The 26476-nt window shown below is 47.0% G+C and overlaps 1 protein-coding gene across 2 annotated transcripts in view; it reads left to right on the top strand.

The window, feature by feature from the left end:
* The window catches only part of LOC116845212 (dual specificity tyrosine-phosphorylation-regulated kinase 2-like), a 60605-nt gene extending 43050 nt beyond the window's left edge, over positions 1 to 17555 (top strand). For both annotated transcript variants that reach the window (XM_032817626.1, XM_032817625.1), the window contains exon 3: positions 16005 to 17555. In XM_032817626.1, the coding sequence (XP_032673517.1) occupies positions 16005 to 17522 (1518 nt within the window). In that variant the 3' untranslated portion in view covers positions 17523 to 17555. The remainder of the gene's footprint in view (positions 1 to 16004) is intronic.
* Positions 17556 to 26476: the final 8921 nt, after the last annotated feature.

Here is a 26476-nt window from a genome sequence, read left to right as displayed (position 1 = left end):
CTTCTTTCATTTTCTTGGCTCGCCAGACCGTTCGAATACCGTTGGCTGGTTAGTCTTCTAGCTGAGAAACTCTCGAATTCGCGTTTTTGCTCACTTCCTGATCGAGGATGACCGGGAGGCAGAGAACGAGGAAGACGGGAGAGTTTGTTCTTCCGGAGTAGTCACGCGCGACGGGGATGGCGGGATTCTGGATTAAACGTGGTCGACTGATTAAATTAAATCGAGTGAATCGAACGCGCGAGTTATATAGTATAAGTATAAACGTAGTTCCTTAAACTAAATTAAATGGAGCGTGGATTAATTAGTACGAGCAGAGCGAGGGAGAAAGAGAGGCAAAGAGAGAGAGGCAAAGAGAGCGATGACAACATGTCCTTCGCGCAATTTGGACGCTTTTCCCCGCTTTTCTGGCGTTATTTATTTTTTTGTCCTAGCTGGCAATTACGCCGGGCTACGCGGGAGTCGTTAAAGAAAATAGCCGAAACGAGCAGCAACCGTCTAAAAATAAAATAAAAACGCTAACAATCCCTCTCGCGGATGATAACTCCGGGAAAAAGCTCACGCTTACTGCGTTTTTCCAGCGCCACCTTATTAAATTTAAGAGTCTCGGGACTCGTCGTGGTGGAAACCTCGCGCCAATTATAAACGTACCGCCGAGCGCGCTTTCCTTTTCCATTTTTCAACGAGGCGTCCACAGTCGCCTGTCGATACACGCGAAAAATAATAACCGGTGTACGCGCGTCGGTCGAGAAGTGAGAAAAAACATGGCAAAGAAGTCTAAATGTAGGGACGGAAATCCTCCACGCGTTTTATCCACGTGATATCCGGTCGGTCGATGTTGGGAGGAAGGAGGAGGAGGAGGAGAAAGAGGAGACGGGAATTTGCGGCTCTCTCTCACGTTCGTGGACTTCGTCGTACGTCCATTAAGGACTTTATTCACTTAAAGCAAAATGCTTAAAATTGCGCGAAAATTTCACGTAACATTTATCGCAGTAAAACGCATTCGTAGTTAAAAAAGCTTCATGCGACTTGTCTGCACCGTTCACGAGAAATTTAATACTGAATTTGTATAATTTTACGGTAGAAGCAATATAAATGAGATCATTATCCTATATAACTATATTGTGTAACTACGCAAAAAGTGAGACTGTGTAAATCAAGAAATGTGGCGGGAGAGCGTCGTGAGATCAGTTTCAAATTGACGTTTATTATTTAGATAGTGAAATAAATGCACGAAAACGTAAAATTCAGTTCAACAGATAGTGAATTTACGAGCGCAGCTCCCTTGATGCGCCGTTAAAAACATATGCCCGGTGAGTAAACTCTTTAAATGTTACATGATATTCCAATTTTATACGCCGCTGCGAGCACGCACATTCCGCGGAGAGAGTATCTTCGAAACGCGCACAAATTCTGCGTTCTCCCTTTGAATTATTACACACCGGGACGACGTTACGGGAGTTCGCTTCACTGAAGAATTTAATTCCTGCAGTACGCGTAACTTTAATTACACCCACGCTGGGAGTAAAACGCATTAATGACCTCGTGAGATTTGAGTTTCGCGATGTCGAAGAGAGGCAAAAATTTTCAAGCTGAATTCGATGTGTTGCCGCGAAATTCGAGAAATCTCGAATTGTATTGTACGAGACATCTGTTTCCACGACGTGAGACACTCCTCTTTGCTCACGGCCAAAGGCGGACTCGCTCCACGACGTCGTGCGAACTTTATTCCGTCGACACGGCGGTGTCGGATCGCGGAGGATTGAAAATGTCGTCGCGTTTCACCGGGAAATAATTTGTCGTAGGCGCGCGCGGCACCGTTTCCGTGCTTTACGAGAAGGAATAAAAGTCGGGCGCGACGACGATGACAGAGGCCGGCTCTGCTCCTGTTAGGTCGATAAAAAAAAAGTAGATAGAAGCCAATCTCGATGACAGGCGCGGGGATATGAATAAGCGCGCATCAGGTGAACGACGTGCTGATGCATAACTAGCTCGCGCTCTTGAAACGTGGTGTAAACACATCCCGCGCGCGCAAGGGGGTGCATCCTAAAGCGCGACGTGACGTGAAAAATCGCTGATGAACCGCGCTGATCGATCGCGCAGCCCGGCCAATCTCGGCCATTAATCGATTAATAGTTAATTAATTGTATTAATAGTTACTGCTTGAAACTCGCCTCAAGCGAGACAGTCAGATTTAAATTCGGTGATGGATGAGAGTTTCCCAGTTAAACCGCGATTACAAATGTCATTTACACATTATTAATTTAATTGGAAAACTTGGAACTGTGATTTTGAATGGTATCTGTGTATCTCACATGAGGCAATTTTCAAGTGTTATTGAGAGACTGTTATTGAGAGAATGCTGAAGCTGAAAACTTTACCGACAGAATACTGATATTTTTTTGTTAAGTTTACGTTGTATTGATTGTACAGAATTACAAATGCTCCCATGCAATGCAAGTACGTGCACGAATAAATAGGAGTATTGCTCAATATATATGATAAAAAGGAAAACAAAATTTTAAATGTAAAATCTCAAGCTGTCAGCGTAATATTTGCTTAATTTAAAAATTTCGCAGTCTGTACATACCGAAAGTGTGCTTCAAACAGGAGAATTTGGAAGAATATTGCTGTACTCTCGCATCTGAATTCAGAACCTTAAGAATATCCGAAAAGTTTGCAGAAAGAGCTCAAGTCGATTGTACCTGAACGTCCTCTTTAATTTCAGCATGCACGAATGTTTCAAAGAAACACATAATCATTTCCGTAACGCGTCTTTCTTTACAAGGATTTTGCACGAGGGGTTGGCGAAAAATTGCAAAGTTGGCCAAAGTGCATCTTGACTCCGCAATTGTGGCCTATTTCTCTCTCTCTCTCTCCCCCTTTCCCTCTCTCTCTCTCTCTCTATCTATCTATCTATCTATCTATCTATCTATCTATCTATCTACTCTTTCTCCGCAAAATTAAAACTTCACGAACTTCATCGATAACGTGAAATTTCATCCGATCGAGTACAGTATCAAGTACAATCGCCGTTAAATTATGCATCGCGAAACGGCTAGAAAGAGGAAAATCCGCTTTCTCCGATAATAACCGGTCCATCAAACGGCGATAAATGCTCGAAGCTACGCGGTACTTAACGGACAACCGTGCAATTTAACGATCTTCACCGCCGAATAAACTGCAAAACTTTTCTTCTGAAATATTGAAAGGATAATGAGAGACACGTGAATTTTATCGTACCGCCGCGATGCCTTTTGAGAGCGAATGTAGCGCGCATGTAAGATTATTGCGAGTCGAGTTAACTGCAACGCGTGTCTTCATCGCGAGGGGTATTACAGTGTACAAAGGCGAGCTCGACGTTTATATTCCTCCCTTTCCGCTCTCGTCCGCCCACTATAAGTGTTTCCCTTTTTTTTTTTTTTATTATTCAGCTCATGGAAACGAGAGTTCTCTTTGCCCGTGAAATATTCAACGCTAACGGCAAGACTAAGACGCTAAACGGATCCATCGACTTTCAAAAAACCCGCTGCACCTCTCCCGGCGCTGTTGAATGATTAACGTGGCGAAATAGCGATGCTGATAGTGACTCTTATCGGCAAAACGCGCGATTCGTCCGAATGGTTAATATCGTGAAGTTTTGCCGTTTCGCTTGCACAAAATTATCCACTGAAATTAGTTCGCGTGCATAACGGCGCGCATCGATTGTTCTCACGGGTGAAATAGCGTTGGGGTCGAGGCAGCTGAAGTATTTCCGGTCAGATGTGGCCGGCAACCTTGAACATAATGCCGACTCCTGAAAACTACGAGGCGTTTCGCGCAGTCCTATGTGAAAAAGAATTATCGGACAAGGGAGAGCGCATAAAATAACGAGAAAAAGTTGCAAACAAACACGAGCGCTGCTACGAAAGTAGCGACGTTCGTCGTGATTAATTAACACGTCGTGATATTGCTATAATATCGATAATCCGATACTTCCTATATGATAATATATTTTACAACGCATAAAAATAATACGAACATTACTGTCTCGAGAAACGAGCGGCCGCCACGTGCGTCGTCATTTTCATCCCCGATTAAAACAGTGTTGGGTATTGATCGATTAAAATTTTCTTTCACTAAAATAATCGGCAAATCAATGTTCAAAATTAATCCATCATTATACATATATAATCACGAATGATTTTTAGTGGATTGACGAAATTAATTATTAGCAGATCAAAGTTCGATTAATAATTATTAATAATTAATGTTATCAATCACTTAAGATATTCGTGATTCGTCACACGGTGACTGGCTAATTTTGATCATTGGCTTAAGTCGGTCATTGAAGTCAACTGACGTTCTAATCGATTAATGCCCAACTCTGCTCTCGACGGAGGTGAAAATGACGCGAATTCAACATTGCACGAACAGAATTTCATAGCAAACATTACTATAGGATTCTGTCACGGAGGAATAGATCGACATTCTGCAGTAATTCGCTGCCCTCTCATTTCATAAGTGCTATTTACATTTCGGAAACTGGAATGTGCTATTAGAAAATTTGCTATGTTTCTAGTGAAATTGATTATGTTCCATGACGAGATAAATCTTGCTAACAGTCTACTCGTGGACCACTAAAATCATACACGGAAAAAAAAGATTTGCTAATATATGAACAACTAAAAATATTAACTGCAGGAACAAATTTAATATATATATTAGCAAATCTTTTAGCTATTACAACTAAATAACTTTTACTATGAAAGCAAGAAAATTTGCTCCTGCAGTTAATATTTCTAGTTGTCCATATATAAGCAAATCTTTTTTTCCGTGTACTAAAATTTAAAAGAATGAAAAATAACTATAATATCCTCTCTCCATGTGGTCGAGATTTTGTATCTGCAAAATCTCCCGCACGTCGCGTTCTCGCAGGGGTTCGCTCGAAACTGTGAGTTTCCTAGACGCTCAACGAAGAAAACTGGTGGTCGACAGGTGTGCCGCCTACGCACCCATCCCACGGTCAAAGGGAAATCTCGGACTCGAGTCTAGACCGCAGCGCTTCTCTACCTGATTATTTGCACCCTTCTGAAGGGTCCAAAGCGAGAAAGTCCAACGACACCACATCTGCTGAAGCCGACCGCCGCGCCGGCGTGTTCGCGCGATCCTGACCTCGGGCGCGGTTTTTCGGCGGCGTCATCGCGGCATCGCGGTCGCAGACGATTTTATCGCGAAACGACGGGACTCCAGAAACGGCCGCGAAGCACACTGCGTGTGCCGATCGATCGCCCGCTGGGTGTAACGACGGGGAACGTGCAGTCGCCGACGGTGGCGACTGTAACCGGGAGTTTTTCCCTGACGGTCGGCGACGATGACTCAGTGCCGTTCGCCGTAGGTATTGTCCTGAGGGACATGTAACATCGCATTACCGTCGAGGACATTAGGGCGCGAGAAAGAAATCACGGGAAGGGCCGCGACCCTGCTCGTGTACACCTTTCCGTTTGTACCTTCGTGAACGCAACAGCGTGCCAGTTTTTCACGGGAATTCCCTTTGTAAATTTGTAATCCCTTTGTAAATTATAAATCGGTATATTCCGCGGGATCAATTTGATTTTGTTCACGCGCCATTGCCCTTGCCGTAAAACGTGTCATATATATGGGAAAATTTTGAAGCAAAAATTACATTTCGAATTGCATAAATTACATTTCGAATTACATTTCTCTTTACAGTGTTTTATGTAAAGGTTGGATTATATCGAAATTTCAATATAAATTATTGCATATACTGTGAGGAAAAAAAAATATCTAAGGGACAAGAAATATTTATTTGGTGAGTAACAATACGTTTTTACTCTTATTGAACCAAAAGAAACAATTGCTTTCGTGAAAAGCTAAGGTTTTAGGAAAATGTGTATATTTTCTGTTTTAAAAATATTATATATCGGTACAATATGTTATTAGTACCCAACAAATTAATGTTTTTTACTTTTTAAATATTTTCCCTTTCAGTATAGAAATAATAACCTTGACGATCTCTACCTTGTGTATACGATATCAAAAGATAAATAATGCAATAATTTTGTAATACAAACGCGCGTAGTATTTTGAACCAAATATATAACAATTTCGATAGTGCAACTCTGTATGGCCCAAGATCACAAAAATTTCATTGCAATTTTTCTCCGCGGACGTGAACTTGCACGTGACTCGTGCGGCTTCTAGGAAAACAGCAAGAGTCGCGCATATGCCGCTAATGCGGGTGCAAATATGTTAAAGATAAGGCATTATCTTATATAATCGTATTATAAGAGTCAAATCGCGCGTCAATAACAACTCTCATACCTGTACGCTATAGATAAGGCGTCGGGGGGCGTTAAGGATGATTCAAACTAGCCATAAAGAATTCATCTGAGAAGTAACGAAACGCAGAAAGAGAACCACCGCCAGACAGTACAGTCCTCCGCAACGCCATTACCCGCCGATATATCGCTCGGATAATGACCACGGAAATAAGCAGAAAGCATTCCCCGGTTGATCTGTCCGGCGTTGTCTGTGCGTTTTGTCACGAGTATATACAGCTCGCGTCTATATTACACCGAGTGTCCGACGTGTAACGATTGCTTGGCTTATTAAGCGACAGCCGTTACGGTTAACACACATACATCCCCCGCATCGGCACTCCCGCGCGCGTTCCCGTTTATTATTATCAGTCGCGGAATGGATTGCACGCCGTGTGGACTTTTATCGGTCTTATTACACGGACTACCCTCCTCTCGTGCTCGTACGCACCCACTGCGTTGTCGACGACGACGATGATGACGACGACGGATTCGACGCGTGAAATATTTCCGAGCGAATATTGATTTACGCGATCGATGCGCGCGACGCGAGCCAGAATCCAGGTCATTCGGAAGAAAATAATGACGTAACACGCGGTCGTCTGGCGTTTCTTCATTGGCGCTTCGTCCGTCTCGAAAAGAAAAAAAAAACCCGTCACGCTCGGGCTGTCACAATATTGTCGCGCGCGCCCGCGTCAATTCTCGCCAAGATAAACGTCAAGATTTAACATATTATAACGGTCGCGCGGGTTCAGATGTTGAATAGCGAGCGATACCGTTGGCATACGTTATCGACGAAGGGCATCCTCGTTATTCTCTCAAATTCACCAAACCGGTTGCGTAACTCTCTTGGTTTTCCACTCGAGTGAATTTCGACTCGAATAAGCTGCGAAACTGGGAGCTGACGTGGAGAAAAATAAAAAGTGGTACCCAATTCGCCCGTACTTTCTGCTATTTATACGTGGAAAAAAAATTTGGTTGGGTGAATTCTCAAAATACTTGACAATTTATATGTGTGATATAAAAAGTTTATTCTATTATCAACTGTGATTATTTCTATAAAATAAAATTTATTTCTGTTATCTATCAAAATTTCTAGTTAACTTACCCTGAGAAAAAAATATTTAGAAATTTATTTAAAGTTCACTTCTGTGAATATAAATTTTACGTCCCTTAAGAAGAGAGAGAGAGAGAGAGAGAGAGAGAGAGAGAAATTTTTTTCTAAAATTTTTTAACTAAGTTTTAACTAGTTTAAAACGTAAGTTAACCAGAAATCTCGATGATTTAGACTGAATTCCGATAATTTCCGGAATTTCTGGATTGTTTATATTTAACTAGAAATTGGTTCGTTTAATCAAACGATTTTAATCAACTTTTTCCCGCGTAAATATCACATATCTTGAGACGAAAGTTCAGACAAATTCATTCGCGAGATTCGCGATCGACTGAACGCTAATGAAGATCGCGTTTTGATCTTCTTGCCGAGGAAGTTCACGTCGGTCGTAAGTTCCGCGTTCGAGATCAAGGTCCGAAACTATCTTTCATTAGTTAAAGAGGCATGGTAAGCGACATGCAACGACGTAACTGTTACAAGGTATGCGAGAGAAAGAGAGAGAGAGAGAGAGAGCGCACGTCGTTCGATCGAGTGCGGGGAAGTATGAGGCGGAAAAGCGGTAAAACTCGATCTCATCGGCGCGTTCGTGCACGGCTTTTACGGTAATTACCGGCGCGGTAAAGATCTTTCGCCGGCGATGTTTACTTTCTTGCGGGATTATGCGCGCAAGAAGTTGACATTAGCGGTGCGCGACGTATTGAAGGTGCATGTCAACGTCGCGACATCGCGTCGACGTAACATGGAGCTCCCGCTTGGAAATTATTGCGAGGAAACGCTCCTTCCTCACGATCAACGTGCGCTTTCCAATATCTCGAAAGTAGAGCGCGGCTGGAAATTCATATTTTGCACGTTTACGCTCCGTGCATACGCTGGACGATTGTTGAGTAATCGCGTTGAATAACTCTAACAGTGTCTATTACGCGAGAGAGAGAGAGAGGAAGAAAGAGAGAGAGGGAGTAGAAATTATACTTAGTATCCTTAGTAACCTTAGTAGAAAAATGGCTCTTCAGATTCGTCGTGGAGAAAAAATTTCGACTTGGGTAAACCGCGAAACCGAGAGCCGACGTGGAGAGAAAAAAAACAGAGAGCTGTACTCAATTTGCCGTACTTTCTGCCATTTATAAATTTCACGCACGCTGATGGAAATGCAAAGAGAAATGAAAAAAAGGAATTTATTTTGTTAAATTTTATGTCATTTCCCGCTTCGTTTTCGCTTTATTTCATTGTATCTATCTCCCGTCGCGTTTTATTCTGACCCATTTTATCGCGTTTTATTTTATTTCACATTCTCCCCGATTTTGAATTCATATAATCACGTTACCTCCTACGTTCACAGGGCTTGCGAATTGCATTAGTTACCTGCCAAAGCGGACGTGCTTTATGCTCATAGACTTAAAGAATAGATTGCGCACTTTTAAAAGGCTGGCTAGTGACAAGATTGAAGGGCAGAGATATGTTAAGTCAAACGTGCTTTCTCTTTATCACATAGTACTCTAGGAGCGCGATATAGAAGAAACGGAATAGAAACATGTGTGAAACATGGCGAAGGGAAAAGGGAGGACGCTCATTGATCAGTCAATGTGTTATTAATCGAATATATCGAATAAATATCTTTTATTTCTTAGATATTTTATCTCTCAGTGTACTAATGCTGACTTCATCGAGTGTATGAAGTTGGCACCCCACTTTTTGAAATTTATAATTTTGAAAGTTGTTCCAGATTGTTCTGACTTTGTACCACATTGTTCCAAAGTGATATTGCTTTATTCGAAACGGTTTTCGAATAAAACAAAAAAAATGACAACTAGAACAATCTATTGCGGTATCAGAATGTTCGATTTTCGAAAAGTGGGGTGCCAGCTCAAAAAATCATTTTTTTTGTTTTATTCGAAAACCGTTTCGAATGAAGCAATATCACTTTGGAACAATGTGGTACAAAGTCAGAACAATCTGGAACAACTTTCAAAATTATAAATTTCAAAAAGTGGGGTGCCAACTTCATACACTCGACTTCATCCCTCCTACCAGCAATGCTGTCTATTCAGCAGTCTATTCTACATGGACTCACTATAAGACAACGACGTTCGCGTGTCTTTTCATTGATGCCTGCCCAGTCCTCAGAAAGTTGAGTGACAAAGCAGAAACTTGGAGGAGGGGTAAGGGGTAAACTGATAATGATAGCTGTAGGCAGTTGCCCGATGACCTTACCGCCGGGGACGGCTTGCATCTTGAATTAACTGCCGTACGTGGAGGTGGTACCGGCCGTAATCGACCGATAATAGTCCTGGACGGGACTTTCAGGGAATTCCAACCGCGTCGGCCCGAGAGATACCAACGTTCTGCAGGGATACCCGCGGTAATTAGCTCGCCGTGCGGCGAGTAGGCGCACAAAGAGACCGGGAGCGTAAATCTGCGCGCGGCCCCGAGCGCGAAATAGAATTTCGACAAAGGTCAGGGTTCGCGTCGGTAGCCTCCTCCTGATCCAATCGATAAAACAAATCGACGCGTGCACAACGACGACATTGTTCATGTACGGTGGCGACGGCGGCGACCGTACACGGCAATCGCGGATACGTCAAAGGCACAGCGTTGCTTTGATTGAAGGCTTTGTGCGGGCCGGCGGATCCGCGTGCACGTGTTGTATGCGCCGCTGTCGTGCACATTTTTTCGTCTGTATCACCCCGTACCCGCGGGGATTGGCGGTGTATCCCGCACAGATTGCGCGTATCCCCGTGCCGTACACCCCGATAAAACTCAATCCACGGATTCTTTGACCAATCTGCGCGATGGATTTCTTTTTTTTCCCCGGAAAAAATACCAACGATATCGGCGATTCGTTCTTTGTTTCCTTTTCTTTCAAGTTAAACTCGCCGGTAATGGGAAAAACCGTGCGAAATTACACGACATTGTGTTGGAGATTGCACGCCTGATATAAGATGAAAGTACTCATACCTGGGCATTAAGACTAACTACTTCTGGTTCTTATGGGAGGAGGGGGGACGGGTTTGATTTTTAATTACGAATATTTGACGTATATGTATATGTTCAATATATGTATATATATATTTTTTTTTTTCCTGCATTGAAGGTTTATATAGTTGCATTTAAAGATCAAGAGAATGTCCAGAATTAGATATCAGCGTTGTTAGTGTCCAGGTATTGGTATTTTGTGTATAGAGAGAAATTTATTGTAAAAATTGCTATGGAATCGATAGATCGATGCAGTAACTTCACTATCTTTTCAATTCATATATGTTATTTAAATTTTAGAAACCAAAATGTACTGTTGAAACACTTGTTATGTACCTAACGAAACCTGCTATTCTTAGCGAAAATTTTGTTTTTAACAAAATGGATCGTATAAAAACGGTGAAAAACAGTGACATTAAATCGCATTGTGGACGTCTGTTGAACGCGTTGCGAACAAAGAGATAATTATTTTTGCACAACACATCTCTCTCTCTGTCTCTCGTATTTTGTGTACTCCTTTTCTATTATTTCTTTTTTCATTTTACTCCTTTGTCGTGTTAATTATTATGCTTTGATAATCGCGAGTAACGACAGAATTTTTTTCTACGGTTTGTTGCGAGAGAGCGTACGGGATTGTGCATACAACGCGTGTCTCGACTTACGTACGGTACTTAATCGGCTTTTTCCCACGCGCTTGCACGTCTCGAGACGATCGTATCAGTGAATCTCTGCGAATGCGATACCGCAAGATTGATACGACCGCGTCAGCGGTTACGCAATCAGCTTCCACTTAAATTCAAGTTACTCATTGTTTAAATTACAACATCGCGTTTCATCCTCACTCACGGCTAAGTATCACTCGACAACTCACGCTTCAATGAGAACAGAATTAACACGATTGTATTTGTTCGCAGTGATGACGCCGCTAATTGTCGCATGGTCGGGAATCAAAGCGCGTCGCGCTATAACGATATCGCCGCACAATTACGAAAACATCGAGAGAGAGAGATAGATAGATAGTTTATTTACGTCCTGGGGTAAAAACCCCTTAAGCTACAAGAAGGAATAAATGGTATATACTTAGCCTTAAGTCTACATAGAAAAAACTAGCCATGGGCAAATTGTATTAATAAGAAAATATAAGCAAAAAAGACCATTTAACATAACGAGGAAGTCGATAATTGCACCAAACAATATTAAGTCAAAAAGACATTTTTGAGAGAGAGAGGGGGGAGAGAGAGAAAGGTCCGAATTGACGACCTTTTTTTATATAATTACGAATTTACAGCGTCAAAGGGCGGCGGATCGGCGATTAGTATCTGGAGCGTGTCATTTCGGAGAAAGCGCCGCGGAAAAGCTCCGGGTGACGCGTGTGATGTGATTTTTCTGAGTCTCCTCTCCGTAATACCTGGCGCGAATAAGTGGCGCGTACAGGCACCACCTGTTACCCTCGGAAGTGAAGCACAGGCGTTCCAATTAGGGGAACGAGCCTCCTTTTATCGCCGTTCTCGCGCGCGCAGAACGAGAGGGAAACCGCGAATAAACATTCTCCCCCTCATATCTCATTTCACGATAAAGCGTCTCGTCGCCGGATGGCCTCCGAGCGGCCTTTTGTAAAGGCGAAGGGAAAGGCGCGCTTACTCTTTTTTCTGTACTTACCTACGAAGAAGCGGAAGACGAAGGAGAAAGAGAAGAAAGAAGCGCTGCGGCCGCAGGATGTTCGTAGATTTTAAATGCCGGAGGTGGTCACGATCGCTTTCTTCATTTCCCGCTTTTGTGCCGCGTCCGTTGATCTCGATTTATTCGCTGTGGAGAGTAAAAGATGCGTTGAAATGTTTGAGCACAGATCAAATTTTGATTAATGAGCTCCTTTTCCCGACGTCTGTATCAGCGAATCTTCGCAGACGAGCCACTCGCGTATCGATTGAGCGCGCGCGGAGAAAAAAATTACTATAGATTTTCTCGGGGATAATTGAGGGTAATTGAGCGATTCATTGTCGATACGTTGGAAGAAGGCGGAGCGGTGGTGACATTCATGCGATAATATGACGGAGTTGGAAATCTCACAATTTTTCATGTACGCGCGCAATTTCCACTGGATATTTCCGACAGCTTACTAATTCAGGGTGAGGTCGTGACCCTAGACGGGTTCCCTAACGGAAGTCCTACACCATTGCAGCTGCATACCAGGGGTGAATATATTATTTCAAGTAATGCGTGGGGTCGCATACGCGGTAAAAAAAGAACATAGGCCGAAACCTAATGGATGACATGTGACTTTTCGAGATAACGTTAAATTGAAAAGTTATTCAAATACAATATATTACGCGGTACCTTTGAACGAGATCTCCGTTCATTTTATCGTCCCGGAGCAACATCTCGCGCGCGTCATACGGAGGGATGAATATCCAAAGTTAGGTGCCGACGTTATTAGTATCCAGGCATCGATACTTTTATCTTATAGTTCGTAAAGAGTCTTACGGTTCAATCGACCGAACAAAAACCACCGTCGAGCCGGATTGGTTAGCCGCGACGTTTGTCATTATTGTCTCACAGACCACAGAATTGATTCGGAATGTCTGCACGTCTCGAGTATTTCCGCACCCCGCGGGGACTTCCGGCCAGCCGGCCAGTCTGGCCGGCCACCCCCTGAAAATCGATCAGCCCGAACGTACGGTCGCGATGACGCACTGGAAACTGCTTACGTGTTCGCCGCGAGGTCGGGAGAAATATGGAATATTGGCTTCAGAATAAACATACACACACATATACAGAGAGAGAGAGAGAGAGAGAGAGAGAGAGAGAAACAGAGAGAAAGAGAGAGCTGACTTTCAATAAACACACCCGATCTCGGGTCGAAAGCGATTTCTTCGTCGTCGTGTGTTGAAGATTCGAGCGCGTGTAAGTAATTAAGTGGTCGGCCCTCTTACTCGCCAACGCGTCGAAGATATATCGCAACAAACTTATCGTCGGCATTATTGTGAGATAGGCGGTAATTAATTCGTTTAGAAGGCCGTTTCCTGGCCGATATCTCCCGGCCGCAGATGAGGCTCCCGATCGAAACGCGGCAATTCGCTCTTCTTGAAGCGCTGGAAAGCCGACTTTCTACCGATACAGAAAATACGCGCTACGTACCGAATTATTATGCCCTCCTCTCTCCTCTCCCCTCATTTCGCGGTTACGGGCTCTTGATTAATTGCGGATTATCTTCTGCCGCCCGTTATCGTTAGGCGCGACCACTACGAAGGAGCGCCGATTACGCTCCGGATAATGCCTTTCTTTCGATCGCGCGCTCTTTTCGTCGTAAACGAAGACTTAATGGAAAACCTAATTACGAGGATACACGTTCGCGCGATATCACTGCTCTTGGATATATAGATCCTATTGTTGCGGAGAACACAACGCGCATTCTATAAATTTCCGCTGTTGGTTGCTCAGAAGAAAAGTTCGGGGAAACTGCTGACTCACGCTGTACATCTATGAACGAGGTTTTTTTCCCCCGTTAGCGTCAGGATCCTGAAGATTTCCGGCTCCTGCTTCCATTAGACGGGTGAAACGTCCGGCAATATACAGGGTGTCGGGACAATTCATGGCGCAGCCGTTGTACGCAGATAGAACTCGTGAAACATAAGTTGCGGACTCATGAACTGTCAGACACCTAGTGTATTGTTTTTTCTTCGTTTTGTACGAGCTTTTGATTCGCGATGATTCTTTTAGCTTAGAACCGCCGGGTATATTTTCGACAATACGCGAATGTGTCCCCGACGATGTTTGGTGCACTCTCGGCTGCTAGTCGATCCACGGGGACAGTATTTTTAGGCGGAGATCTCGCTCGAGGTCGCGTATCGGGCATCGATCGTCGAGAGAATTACAGCTCATTGAAGTTGCGCGAGTGAGCACCTCGACCGAGTAGCCAAATGCGAGCCGGCTGAATCCTGGACAATCTCCAACGCGCCGTTTCTGTTCAGCGCCCCCCACACACGCGCAGAAGGGGTGACGTTGCCCGAAATATTAAACTAGGCCAGACGGCACGGATTATCGTTCGAATCGTTGCGCCGTTCGTCGAGGGCGTTTTTTCACAATTCTCATTTAATATTTGTAACTATATCGACGAAAAAAGAAAACTGCAAACGGACGGAGGGAAATAATGATGGTAATACCGACAATTTCGTGGAGATTGTCGACCGATAATCGCTATTATTACTACAGAAGAAGAGAGAAAGAGAAATATCGGTAATATGAAAAAATAGATGATAAAATATTAATTAAATAATATTATTTTAGTGATTAGATAATATCTTTTTATGATTTCGTATATCGAGAATTAAATGTGTTAAATATACAAAAAAAAAAATACATATAATTTCATCCTTAGTAGAATCATTTTATATATGGTCTTAAGAGGATTCTTCTAAAATCAAAAGGGAAAAAAAGTTTGGTTGGATTATAACAAAGTTTCTGGTGAAATATGAACGAACCGGTTAAAGTCGTCGAAATTCTGTTCAAGTCAACAAGGTTTCTGGTTAACTGGAACAGAATTCTGATGACTTCAACCCGGACTTTCTGGTTCGTTCCTTTCATCAAAAATTTCGTCAATTCAACAAAACTTTTTTTTCAAAAGGAAAATTTTCCTTTTTGCAAAAGGAAAATATTCCAACACACAAAAAACCTCTAGTCTTCTTTTTTAGAAAAATTCTCCTGAGGCCGTATATAAGAGAATTCTCCTTTAAGTAATGAGATTATATCTTTTTTGGTAAAGTGAGTCAAGTTACGGCATTCACAGTAATAATTGATCACGCGTCGTGATTGAAGCAATCAGCGAATGCGAGATTATCGGGCCGTGCGGTTTCAGCACGTTCGTGCTCGGCAGGTGCGTCATAAACGATACATACGCGCCTTATTTTACGCGGGCCACGTGCATCATTTACGAGCTGGAAACACACAGATACGTACGAATGCGCGCCTCTGTGTATCCGGTGCATCCAGTACTGCCGTTCGCGCGCGCACAAATTATTAACGAGACCGTGCTTTATGCGACTTGATCGATTCTCACGAGTGAATACGCCTCGATGTACACATAGTTATGGCACACGTCACGTCGCACCCGGATACGGCGCGAGTTGACAATAAATGTCCCACATCTTACGTGGGTAAATACATTTCCTTTTTTCCTTTGCACGAAACTTCCTCTCGGAATCTTTTCATTTTGCTTTTTCGCGAAACGAAATCGGAAAGTTGGTCGAAGGTAACGTAGAAAGAGGGAGATCCTATTGATGCGGTAATTGGTCAGAGAACAATGCAATGCTCCACATTCGACTTTCTAGGCAACGATCCCGCTTTGCACGGTCAATTATTCCCGAAAATGTTATCCCGTTCGTGAGAAATACGATAGCGTTTATACCACGCAGAGACTTTCATCGCTTCTATGTTCGTTGTATATTCTCCGTGCGATACGCGCGATGAATATCTCTTGATTGACCTCTATTATCTAATTATTGCAACAATCGCTGCCATTTGGCCGCGTTACCTGCCGTAATGTAGAGAAAGAAAGAGAGAGAGAGAGAGAGACACCTATGAATGTAGCCGGCTTCGCTTGGTTGCAGGTGATCGACTTCGGCTCCAGTTGCTACGAGAACCAGCGGGTATACACGTATATACAGAGCCGCTTTTACCGTGCGCCGGAGGTGATCCTGGGCGCGAGGTACGGCATGCCGATCGATATGTGGAGCCTCGGCTGCATCCTCGCGGAGCTCTTCACCGGCTTCCCGCTGCTGCCGGGTGAGGACGAGGCGGACCAACTGGCGTGCATCATCGAGATGCTCGGCATGCCGCCGCAGAAGTTGCTGCAGACCTCGAAGCGGATGCGGCAGTTCATCAGCTCAAAAGGCTACCCCAAGTACTGTACCGCGACGGCGATGCCAGACGGTACGACAGTATTGAGCGGGGGTCTCTCGAGACGCGGCAAGTTACGGGGCCCTCCGGGCTCGCACGACCTCGAGCGTGCCCTCAAGGGCTGCGACGACGTGTTGTTCTTGGACTTTCTCAGACGTTGCCTGGTGTGGGACCCGGAGAACCGGATGACGCCGAACAAGGCGCTGAGGCATCCGTGGTTGCGTCGCAGGCTACCGAGGCCGCCGGGCGACAAGAACGACACGTTGCCGGCGGTGACGACGGCGCAGCCAGCAACCACTAGTGGCGGCTCCACCCTCAGAACCTCCGCGTCCGGCAGCAGAAGCTCCAGCAAGACCAATAGCTTACAAAGCGGCAGCAACAACGTCGGCGGCGGCGGCGGCGGCGGCGGCGGCGGTGGAGGTGGCGGAGGTGGAGGCGGTGGTGGCGGCGGCGGCGGTGGCGGTGGTGGTGGTAAGTCGATCCAGGAGATGTCCGTCTCCGCGATTTCGGGCTACGCTTCGAGCTTCGTGGCACCGCCGCCGTTGCATGGGTCTAATTGGGCTAACCTGAGCGGCCATCAGTCGCTCAACTCCGTCGGCGGTAGGAGTTCCAGCAAGACCAACAGTCTGCAGGGCGGCAACGCGAACGACGACGTTCCCGCGAGCAAGACGAGAGAGCAGAGGGACCGCATACTCGCGGAGGCGTACGCGGGTTACAGTTCGACATACGTAAACCCGTCCACTTGGGCGAGTCTGAGCGGCCACCACTCGCTCAACTCCGTCGGCGGTGGCAGGAGCTCCAGCAAGACCAACAGCCTGCAGAGCATCAGCACCGCCGGCGATATTATCTCCGCGAGCAAGACCGGTCAGCAGAGGGACCGCTTGGACGATCTATCGATCGTCAACCCGTACTTGGGCTACGCCTGCGTGTCCGAGTCCCGCTTTCATAGCAATCACCGGTCGAATCAGTCGAGTAGTCATCAGTCGCTCAACTCCGTCGACGGCGCGACGTCCGGCAAGCAGCGCGTCAGTCGCCAGGTGCACCAGGCGCAACAGCAGCCTCAGCAGCAGCAACAGCAGCAACAACAGCAGCAGCAGCACAACAATAACGGCTCGCACGGCTCGTCTCACGACAACTACAGCTCCCACGGCTCCTCCGGCAGTTCCAGCCGACTGGTGTTGGCGCTGCACCCTGCGGTTCAGGAGATTCTTGAAGAGCTCAGACGATAGGCCCAGACGTGCGGTGCCACCTTTTCTCGCCCACTGCCGTCCCTGGCGCAGCTGCTGATGAGCGCGCTTCGTCGCGATCGGCGAAGGATCGCGCGACTCCGCCGTAGACAGAGGGAGGTGGATAAAGCTGAGGAGACGCAAGGATAAGGATAGTCCGGTCCCGGTCACCCGACGTGAAACTCGGCTGTGGCGCTGCCTCCTGCCGTTCGGCCGACGACCCAGGTCGCTCGACCCCGCAAGGGTCACTCAAGGTCGAGAAGGTGGACGACCGTCTCATCATCGATCTCTCGGATAACGCTGTGATTCGCGTTCCCAGTCGCCGTTGCGCGTAGACGAGGCGTGGGGCGGTACTAGCCTGGTGGAAAGCAGATCTTTTCTTTAGGAGGCGCGCGAGCAAACAGAAAAGTAAGAAACGCGGTTAATTTCTCGCTGAAATTCTTTCCCGAACGTTATCGATCGAATTACCGTTATTCCCAATCCGGCACACGTCGTGCCGCCGACGGCGACGACGTTGACGACACGGAGTAATGAGCCAACGCGATGGTATCTCTCGATCGGGCGCGAGAAGCAACGGTAATGTCGAAACGACAGCGAAAACGCTCATTTTCGCGGATTCATCGTCGCCGGAGTTATGACTGTTCCACGCCTCGACATACGACCTACGACACGCTGCGAGACCGGTCGTCGTTTACCTCGAAAACTGTACACTTTACAGCTCGTCAGCGACGACTTGCTTCGCGTTGCTCTCTAGCCCGCTCGTATCCGGGATTTATTGCTGCTGCCGTTGCTTCCGTGAAGAGACGCGACGGCGGTACGCGAGTTTCCGTCACGACAATATTTCGAGGATCTCAGTAATAAGCCGCCACTGGGAAAAGCCGCGAGGAGACCGATCGAGCGATTTTGAACGCGCGACCGCTCGAAGACGAGACGGAGTACTCGTCGTCGAGTTCTTTACGATCTGGTTTCCGATACCAAGTTCTTGCCCGGAGGTTTCCGCACTCATTCATGCTTGTATACTCGCGCTCAACCGGTATCCGGTATCCGGTAAAACGACGCGATTGTCGCGAATTATCGGCGTAATTACGACGTTTCCAACTCGTCGTCGAGTCGAACGATTCAGCTAATTGACAAGGCGAAACATAGACACGCGCAATTTTTATCCGTCACGTTGCAAAGTGCACGAGCAATCGTCTAGGATAATCGGGCCGATCGGACAAATATAGATTAGCTGACAGCCAGTTCAGGTACGGAACACCGAGCAGAACCGACTGACATTTCCATAAATTCCGATTCCACGAATTAAGTATGATTAATGTGACTTCGTTGTCGATCATTCTTCATGGCCGCGATGCACGACAGTAGTCGCGGACGACTTGGAGGTTATTGTGCCAAGGGGGAAGCCGAGGTAAACCCTCTCTCGAGCTGGTAGAGTCGGCGGTTCGATAGGCGTACGTGAAACAATCCGCTAGATATATCGACGTCGCGACGCGCCGACGGCGACGCCGGTATAAACTCGTGAGAGAGGACGGGGAATCTAATAACGGAGAAGCTCCTTCGCATGCTCTACACGCTGAATAACGCAATTCGCCCCGCAAGTTATTTGGTACGCGCGACAACGAACGCTGATTTTGCCGACCGATCGAAGACTCGTTGCCACCGAAGGTGCGTCCGATGATCGACGTTCCGCTGCATGAAACCATGACGGTATCGCGAGGACGCGCGTTCTCGAGTAACGAGTCGCACCGTACTCTCTAAAGTACAAATACACAAGGTTTAATTCGGCACGGCGTATAACGAATTTTTGTACTACAGATTTTGCAGTGAAGTCTTACTTGAACCGGTCGAGATCAGTGAGATATAAGATGGAGCAGTGAAGTGGGCGTGTTTCTACTGAAAATCAGCGAATTTCGCTGATCATCGCGCTGAGATACACTCCTTTCACTGATACAATCAGAAACATTTTCGCTGATTCACTTTAGGAGAGTACAGATGCAAACGAGCAGGCGACGCGGTGTATTTTTGTTTACAGTTTGACACAACCGGTTTGTTTGTATATCAATTTTTCTACATCTCGTGGAGCTAATCCTTTCTTAGTTGTGTTTTGTAAACACGTTTCTCTACGACGACTACATGGTCACGGGTCTTGTTTGAGTTGTTGCTTAATCAGACGGCTTGGAAATTTACGACACGGATCTCCCTCCGAGAAACGTTTTCTCCGTGATCCGAGAACGGCCGGCTTTTCCGTACTAAATTGCTAATTACGCGGATCCGCGAATGGAACGGCTGTTCGGCTCGGCGCGTACCTCACTGATGAATTATCAATGCTCGTTACGGTCCCGGTCGGTCGAAGTTCGGGAATAGTCCCAGGGCGCGTGTAGAGCCGATTGTCCGATTGCAAGCCGGAGGAACGCGTTCGGGGCGAATAGATAGCACTCGGACTAACCGGGGAAACACGTCGGGAAAACGCGTTTCATTTGCTACTACAGCTCGCTTACGACGAGGAAGGCGCTTGTCCGCGAACGGCGCGACAAGAATCGTGCTCGTTAATTTCGTGCTTGCTGCGGCGGTATAACTGGGTTAATTCCCCGCCTCCGCGCGCTTCTCATTCGCAACGTGACAATGTCGCACTTCGCGCTTATGGTGGAAAAATAGAATCGCAAACGGAAGGCCTTCCTTTCATTAGGACGCGAGCAGCAATACTTTTTCGCGCTAGAAGACATTCCAACGTTACAATCTTTCTCCGCAACGTTCGTTCTTCATGCAACACGCGCTTTCACGACTAATTTCCGCCCGGCACCATTGTCATCGGCAATTTTCCCCAAGTTATTTCGAGCGCTACTTTGTGAAAGACGGAAAGTAAAAAAAAGGTACAGACTGTTTGTTCACCAAACGATTCATACGGCGGGGTGGCTCGCGAAACAACAACGCGTAGCCCGCGAACAATGCAGCTGCGCGCGCGCTTTGTGGCGATCCCGGTGACGCGAAATCGCTAAATTTAGTCGGACGCGACTAATCCGACGCGCGTGTCGGATTGTAAGTAGCGAGTGGCGAGCGTGGATGAGTGTGACGACGAGAAGGGCGACACATAGAGAGCATCATTCGAGAAAGAATAGCAGAAACAATGAGTGAAAATAAAGTCGTAGAAGGCGGCGAGGAAGGGCGCCGATAGCCGGCGATGACAACAGCGAACGACAACAATCAAGCTTGAGAAGCGATCGAATCGGCGGTTAAATCGTGATACCGAACGGCATGTCTTTGTGATATGGAACTTAGGCGTATATTGGGATTTATACTAACGAATGTAGATAAATATATATATATATATATATATATATATATATATATATATATATATAATATATGCATATATGTGTGTGTGTAAAATACGTGTTAAGTCAAGTTGTACCGGCGAATAGGAATTTGTAAAGCGCGATGTAGCCATTAATCTCGTCGTAGGTAGGAGCGGTCGCGAGGGCATCGATGTCCCCTGCTCTTCTCGCTCCGTCGACGAGCGAGGAACGAGTATCGCTGCGATCTTCCCGGTGCCTTCCACGAGGCTGGCGACACTAGCCTCGAGAAGTATCCTTATGAATAATATGAAAGTCGGAATACAATCGGGCGGTTCGCGTGTCACGTGCGCGACCGACACTCGTTCCCTGCTCGACGAGGGCGAGCGGAAGAATCGGGTATCGAGGTCGTGAGATACGGTGAGAGAACATGGGACGACCCTCGCGACTCGCGTTGTGACACGAAGCGTGGGTTTCGAGCTTAGACCTCTTTTTCTCCGTCAACCCTTTCGAATCGACCCTGGACGCGGGAGAATCGCTGGATGATTTTGTACTCGTGTTTAGCATATGCGGTAATGACACACAGCGTAGTGAATTTCCTTCCTAACGATTACCTCCGTAAAGCCCGTGATCACACTGGCGATTGACGATCGTAAGACAGGGCGTTTGTATGTCTAGTAGGAGCGGTCACCAGTCTCACACGGTGGCTGTTTTGCTCCGATCGATAGAGAAGTTGGTCGCGCTAATCTTCAATCGCAAACCAATCGGCGGTCGCTAGTGTGACTTGACCTTAAGACCTCAATGCATTCGCGATGGTGAGGAGCGTGGAGCGTCGACGGGGAATCGTATGCGCACGTTTGAGGCAGTCGATCGCAACGTTGGGCGTTAACCGATTAAAGTTCTCCTTGATTGAAATAATCGGCAGATCAATACTCGAGATCAATCAATCGTTATGCACAAAATCACAAATAATTTCCATGAATCACGTTGTTGAACTTTGATGTGATTGATTGCACATTGATCGAGGTGAAAGGAGTGCCAATGCTTGGACACTAACAACACTGGTACCTGTAACTGTGGACACTCGTATTGAAATACGAATGTTTAAACGTTCAATATACATGTATATTGAATACATATATTCCACGTGGAAAGTTGTATACCAGTGTTTGTGGGCAGGTATTGTTACTTTTACCTTAACAAGACGAATTTCCTCAATCGATGAAATTATTCGTGCGATTGCATGCGTCACGACTGATTAATTTTCACTATTGATCTGCTGTTTATTTTGGTGAAAGAAAATTGTCCTCGGTCAATGCCCAACGTCGAACGATCAACAAGGTTGTTCGTTCGTCGGGAAGTGAACAACGGCTGGTCGCGGAGATCGAGAAAGCGTTCGAGGAGCGCGAGAACGGAGCGAGTCCATTATTCGCAAGACGCCCCTTAAATAGCATCGCGTTCGCGCCAAATCGAGAACGCGAAAGAGCAATAACGAAAAAAATCAATACCTCGCCGTGGAGGAGGAGGAGGAGGGGAAAGCGAATATCTGCGAGGATATACTCGACGGATGAAAAGCGCGAGAAAGAGAGAGAAACAAAGAGAATCGGTCTCGTCTTTTTCTGTGCGAGTCGGTTGTGTCGCGATCGGCTTCGCTATTATATTCCAGCATGGCTATATTCTAGTTTGTCGTTAGGTTCACCATTAAACGTTTACCGTTAACATGAGCGCGGCGAACCTTGCGACTTATGGACTTTGCGGCAAAGTCCCTCGCGGACTTGCATCTCTAGAAGTTTAGACGCGACTTTGTACTTGGAGGCCGGTTTTGTGCGCGACTCAATATTCAAGACAGACCGACGTTTCTTTTTTCTTCCCGTGAGAGATTCGCATCGGCCCCGACTTGGAGATTCGCGTGGGGCTCTTAAAGATCGGAAATGATGGACCGGCCGCGCTCTTCGCCCCGAACCTTTCACGGTCCACGTGACGGCCACGCCGGCCGTGAGAGAGTGTTAATCGCGGTGCTCCATCGTATCCCGGAAAAGCAACCGCAATCCGTCGCTCCGCCGAGTCCCGGAAACCGATCGGCCAGAAAAAAATGAGAGAGAGAGAAAGAGAGAGAAAGGAAGACAAAAACGTATTGACCGGTCTCAGCGCGGAGAATCGCCGCCTGAGTAACCGAGGTCCAGCGCGTGATCGCTGAGACCGGTCGTCGCTAGCACTGCCGATATAAATACCGTTCGCCGCCACGTAGAAGTGCGCTTTCTTTACAAGCTGGCGCGTTCAAAAGGAACCTAGTCTCCGTTTCCTCGTCCCGCGATCCCGACGCGATCGGCGTCGACTACTACTACCCATCATTATCATTTCGCGACAGCCGTCCCTCGTCCTGATTCATCGCGATTCGCGCGCTACCATTCGTTCCTTTCGCGCGACTCGCAAACACCTCGTGCACGTCCTATTATCTTCGTTTTGTCGCATTCGCGTCTGATGCCAACTGATCTCTCTCGGAGGAAAGTCCGCGAGGTCCGCGCTCGAAATCGTCTACCTCGTGGTGGACGCGCGAGCAGTCGCGCATCTTCTCCTCTCCTCTCTCCCTTTACCTCGTCCTTTTTTCCCGCTCGCTCTCCGTGCTTCAGCGTCCTTTTTCTCGCAACTCGCCGTTCACACGTGCGACGCGTCCTGACATCAATCAGACACGAGCGACAGCTCTCTGTGGCTTTATAATCGGCGAGCGCGGACGCTTCCTCACGAGGTCGGAGTCGTGGCGCTCAAAGTGAACGAGGGTGTGCGTGTTCCGATCGCCCGCAAGCACTCTCGAGAATCTCTCGTTCCATCCATGAGAAGAGAATGAGGACAAGAAAGGGTAAGAATCGTTTGCGACACTCCTCCCGGGAGGAAGTTCACGGCGATTTTTCAGCCCCTTTTCGCCTCGGACGGGGCGGACCTGAAACGCCCCGTCTGAAGCGCGATCGGTGTGTCGAATCTCGCCGATCGTGCGTGATCGACTTTCGAGTCGGAACGGAGATTGTCGAGCGGTGAATTTTTCGCGGGCACGGACTGGCGAACGTGAGATGTTCGGCAAATCGCGAATCCAAGACGGGTGTATCGAGACAACGCGAAGCGAAAAACGAGCGAGCGACTGATTGTCGTCGCAAGGCCGCGAAGGAAGGTACGACGAGGAAAGAGAAAGGGGCGAACTACGAGAGACTGTACCACGTGTTTCTAACGTAACAACATTGTATATGTATAGTTACGTAAGCGTTTGTATGATAGCTAAGAACTTTCCTAACTATAATCGTAGGGACTCGCGCGTTTTAGTACATTGTGTACACGTACGTGGCGAACAGGTGCCTCGGAGCCTTCGTGTGTGGTGCGTGATCCTCTCGCTTCGCCACCCAACCTCGTGACCTCCTCTCCACCCACCTCCTCTTCCTTCTATCCCATCCCCTCGCCCTGTTGCGCGGCCACCCCTAATCACGCCGTCGAGGCGAATCGGCGATCGCACGTGGTCGGTGCGCGCGCGCTTATCATCCCCGAAGCGAGGGGGTCAGAAGATCGAGCGTGGCCCTCACGTGAAAATATCGCGAGTCTCCCTTTCAACCCCGTTTCGAAGCTGAAGATGCGCATTCGTCTCGCCGAAAAAAGCCACACATTCGCGAAATTTAACCTTCGGAAAGAGAGGTGGAGTGGCGAAACGCAAAGGGAAGGATGGGCTCCCGTTGACCCCAACGTATACTACCCTCTTAAGAGAATGTGTTTTGCCTGAAAGGGAAGAAAGAAGACGGAAGGCACCGAAGTCACGTGAAGCAGGTAGTTCATACGCGTGAACCTGAACACTAAACCGGGGTTCCCTTTATCTCTACCTTTTCGTCCGAGGGTTAATGTCGAAACCGTCCGTTACTTCGACGACACATAGTGAATTTCAAATAAAATTTTATGTTTCAATAAGGCTATAGTCTCAAAATTTAAATTGATCTGTTTCCTTTTTAACGAAGACTAATAATGACTTTGTCGAGCCAGATTTTCATCTTTAGTTTCTCTGCTTCTAGATCTAACTCCTTTATATCTGATTTAGAAAAGGGGAGAAGCAAAAGAAGCAAATCGCTTTCGTTAAGAAAAGGGAGAAAAAGTTCCGAAATTAGTTAAAATTTCACTGCAGAAATTTCGAAACTGTAACCTTTTTTGAAGCGTGAAATTTCATTCGGCTCGCACTGTGCCGTGGTGGAATTTCATCTCTTCTTTTCCTTCTTAATTTTATTCGTCTCGCTAGCTTCACGATCCACGACCCGCGATATCTTTACGTCCGCGCGATCGTTTCAACTTCCATTCAATTCACACACGTCCCCGTTTCAACGCTCCCGTGCGATATTCCGGGCGATTCGCAAGCATGGAGTTTTATACCGCATACCTGAGTTTCATGTGCATCGCATCGGGACGTGCATTAGATGTCGCTCAAAGTTCGCGAAAAGATCTGTCGACACGCGATTCGCCGATTTCGATTCTTGATTCCTTTTGCGGAGACCGTTGACCGCGTCGCACACACATACACACGCGCACGCATGCAGAGCGGGAGGATCGGTAGCTTGCGAAATATATCAGCGAGATATTCGCGCGTCCGTGTTGCATGCACACATGCAAAAGTCCTCCGTATATTCACTTACGCGCTAAATTACCGAGTTCGGCGTCGCGTTTGGTGTTCCGTCTAATGGACTCGCTTACGACTTGTAAGTACCGGCGGATTATTCTATAACGCGACACGCCGGCTATCCCGTAAACGAGCGGTAACGATCCCGCGGATGCCATCTGCAGCTGGTTATTCCCGGGGAAATTGCGTGGAAAATTGCTCTTGCGAGGCGGCCACGCTCGCGCGCGAGTCGCGATCGATCGGCGATTAAGTTGCCTCCTCTACGATCGAGGCCACGTTAAACGCCGGCCGGCCGTCGTGCCCGACGGAATTTTCGGCCCGAGGATTTTTCACGCAGGTGCACACGCGCGCAGACAGGCGAAGGATTTTTTGATACGCGGGCCGATCGCGCGATCGCTCGCTCGCTCGCGCGGACGATCGATCGCGGCTCGGCTCGCCATGCGGAGACTAGTCGTAGAGAAAAAGAAAGGAAACAAAGTAACATAGGCAGAACAGTCTAATCTCGTCCTTGGCGGAATCTCCCTGTGTCATGGTCTCAAGATGATTCCTCTATGAAATCAAAAAGAACACATTCTAACAGCTAAACTGGAGAACTCTAGTTGCAAGGTGCTGTTCCCTACAATTCCATGTTCCGAGCGAAAACTTTCACCGAAAGATCCTTTCTCCTCCCAATGAAGGGAAGAATTCAACCGTGAGACATCGCGCTTCTGATGAAGAGGAATGATGCTGCGCTTAGGTTGCAAACTACAAAGCGTCCTTTTCGAGGAGGATTTCGCCGGAAATCCGCGGTATGCGTAACGTGAGCGACGGATCTTCAGCGAAATTTCCCTGGAGAAACGACGTTTTGCAATGCGACCTTAGAATATGTTCTTCCTGGTTCTAGGAGAATTCTCTTGCGGCCATGTATGTGAGGGGATCCCACTAAGGTATGATATTATGTTTGTTTCGCGTGAACAAACGAACGTTCGTCAAAGTCCGAGTGTCGATGTCCCCTGCACACATCCAACCCCCCCCCCCCCCCCCCCCCC

This window comes from Odontomachus brunneus, unplaced genomic scaffold, assembly GCF_010583005.1.
Source record: "Odontomachus brunneus isolate Ranch 3 - 2012 unplaced genomic scaffold, Obru_v1 Obru_scaffold_050, whole genome shotgun sequence".
NCBI classification, from domain to species: Eukaryota; Metazoa; Arthropoda; class Insecta; order Hymenoptera; family Formicidae; genus Odontomachus; species Odontomachus brunneus.
This window is presented reverse-complemented; position numbering and strand designations above follow the sequence as displayed.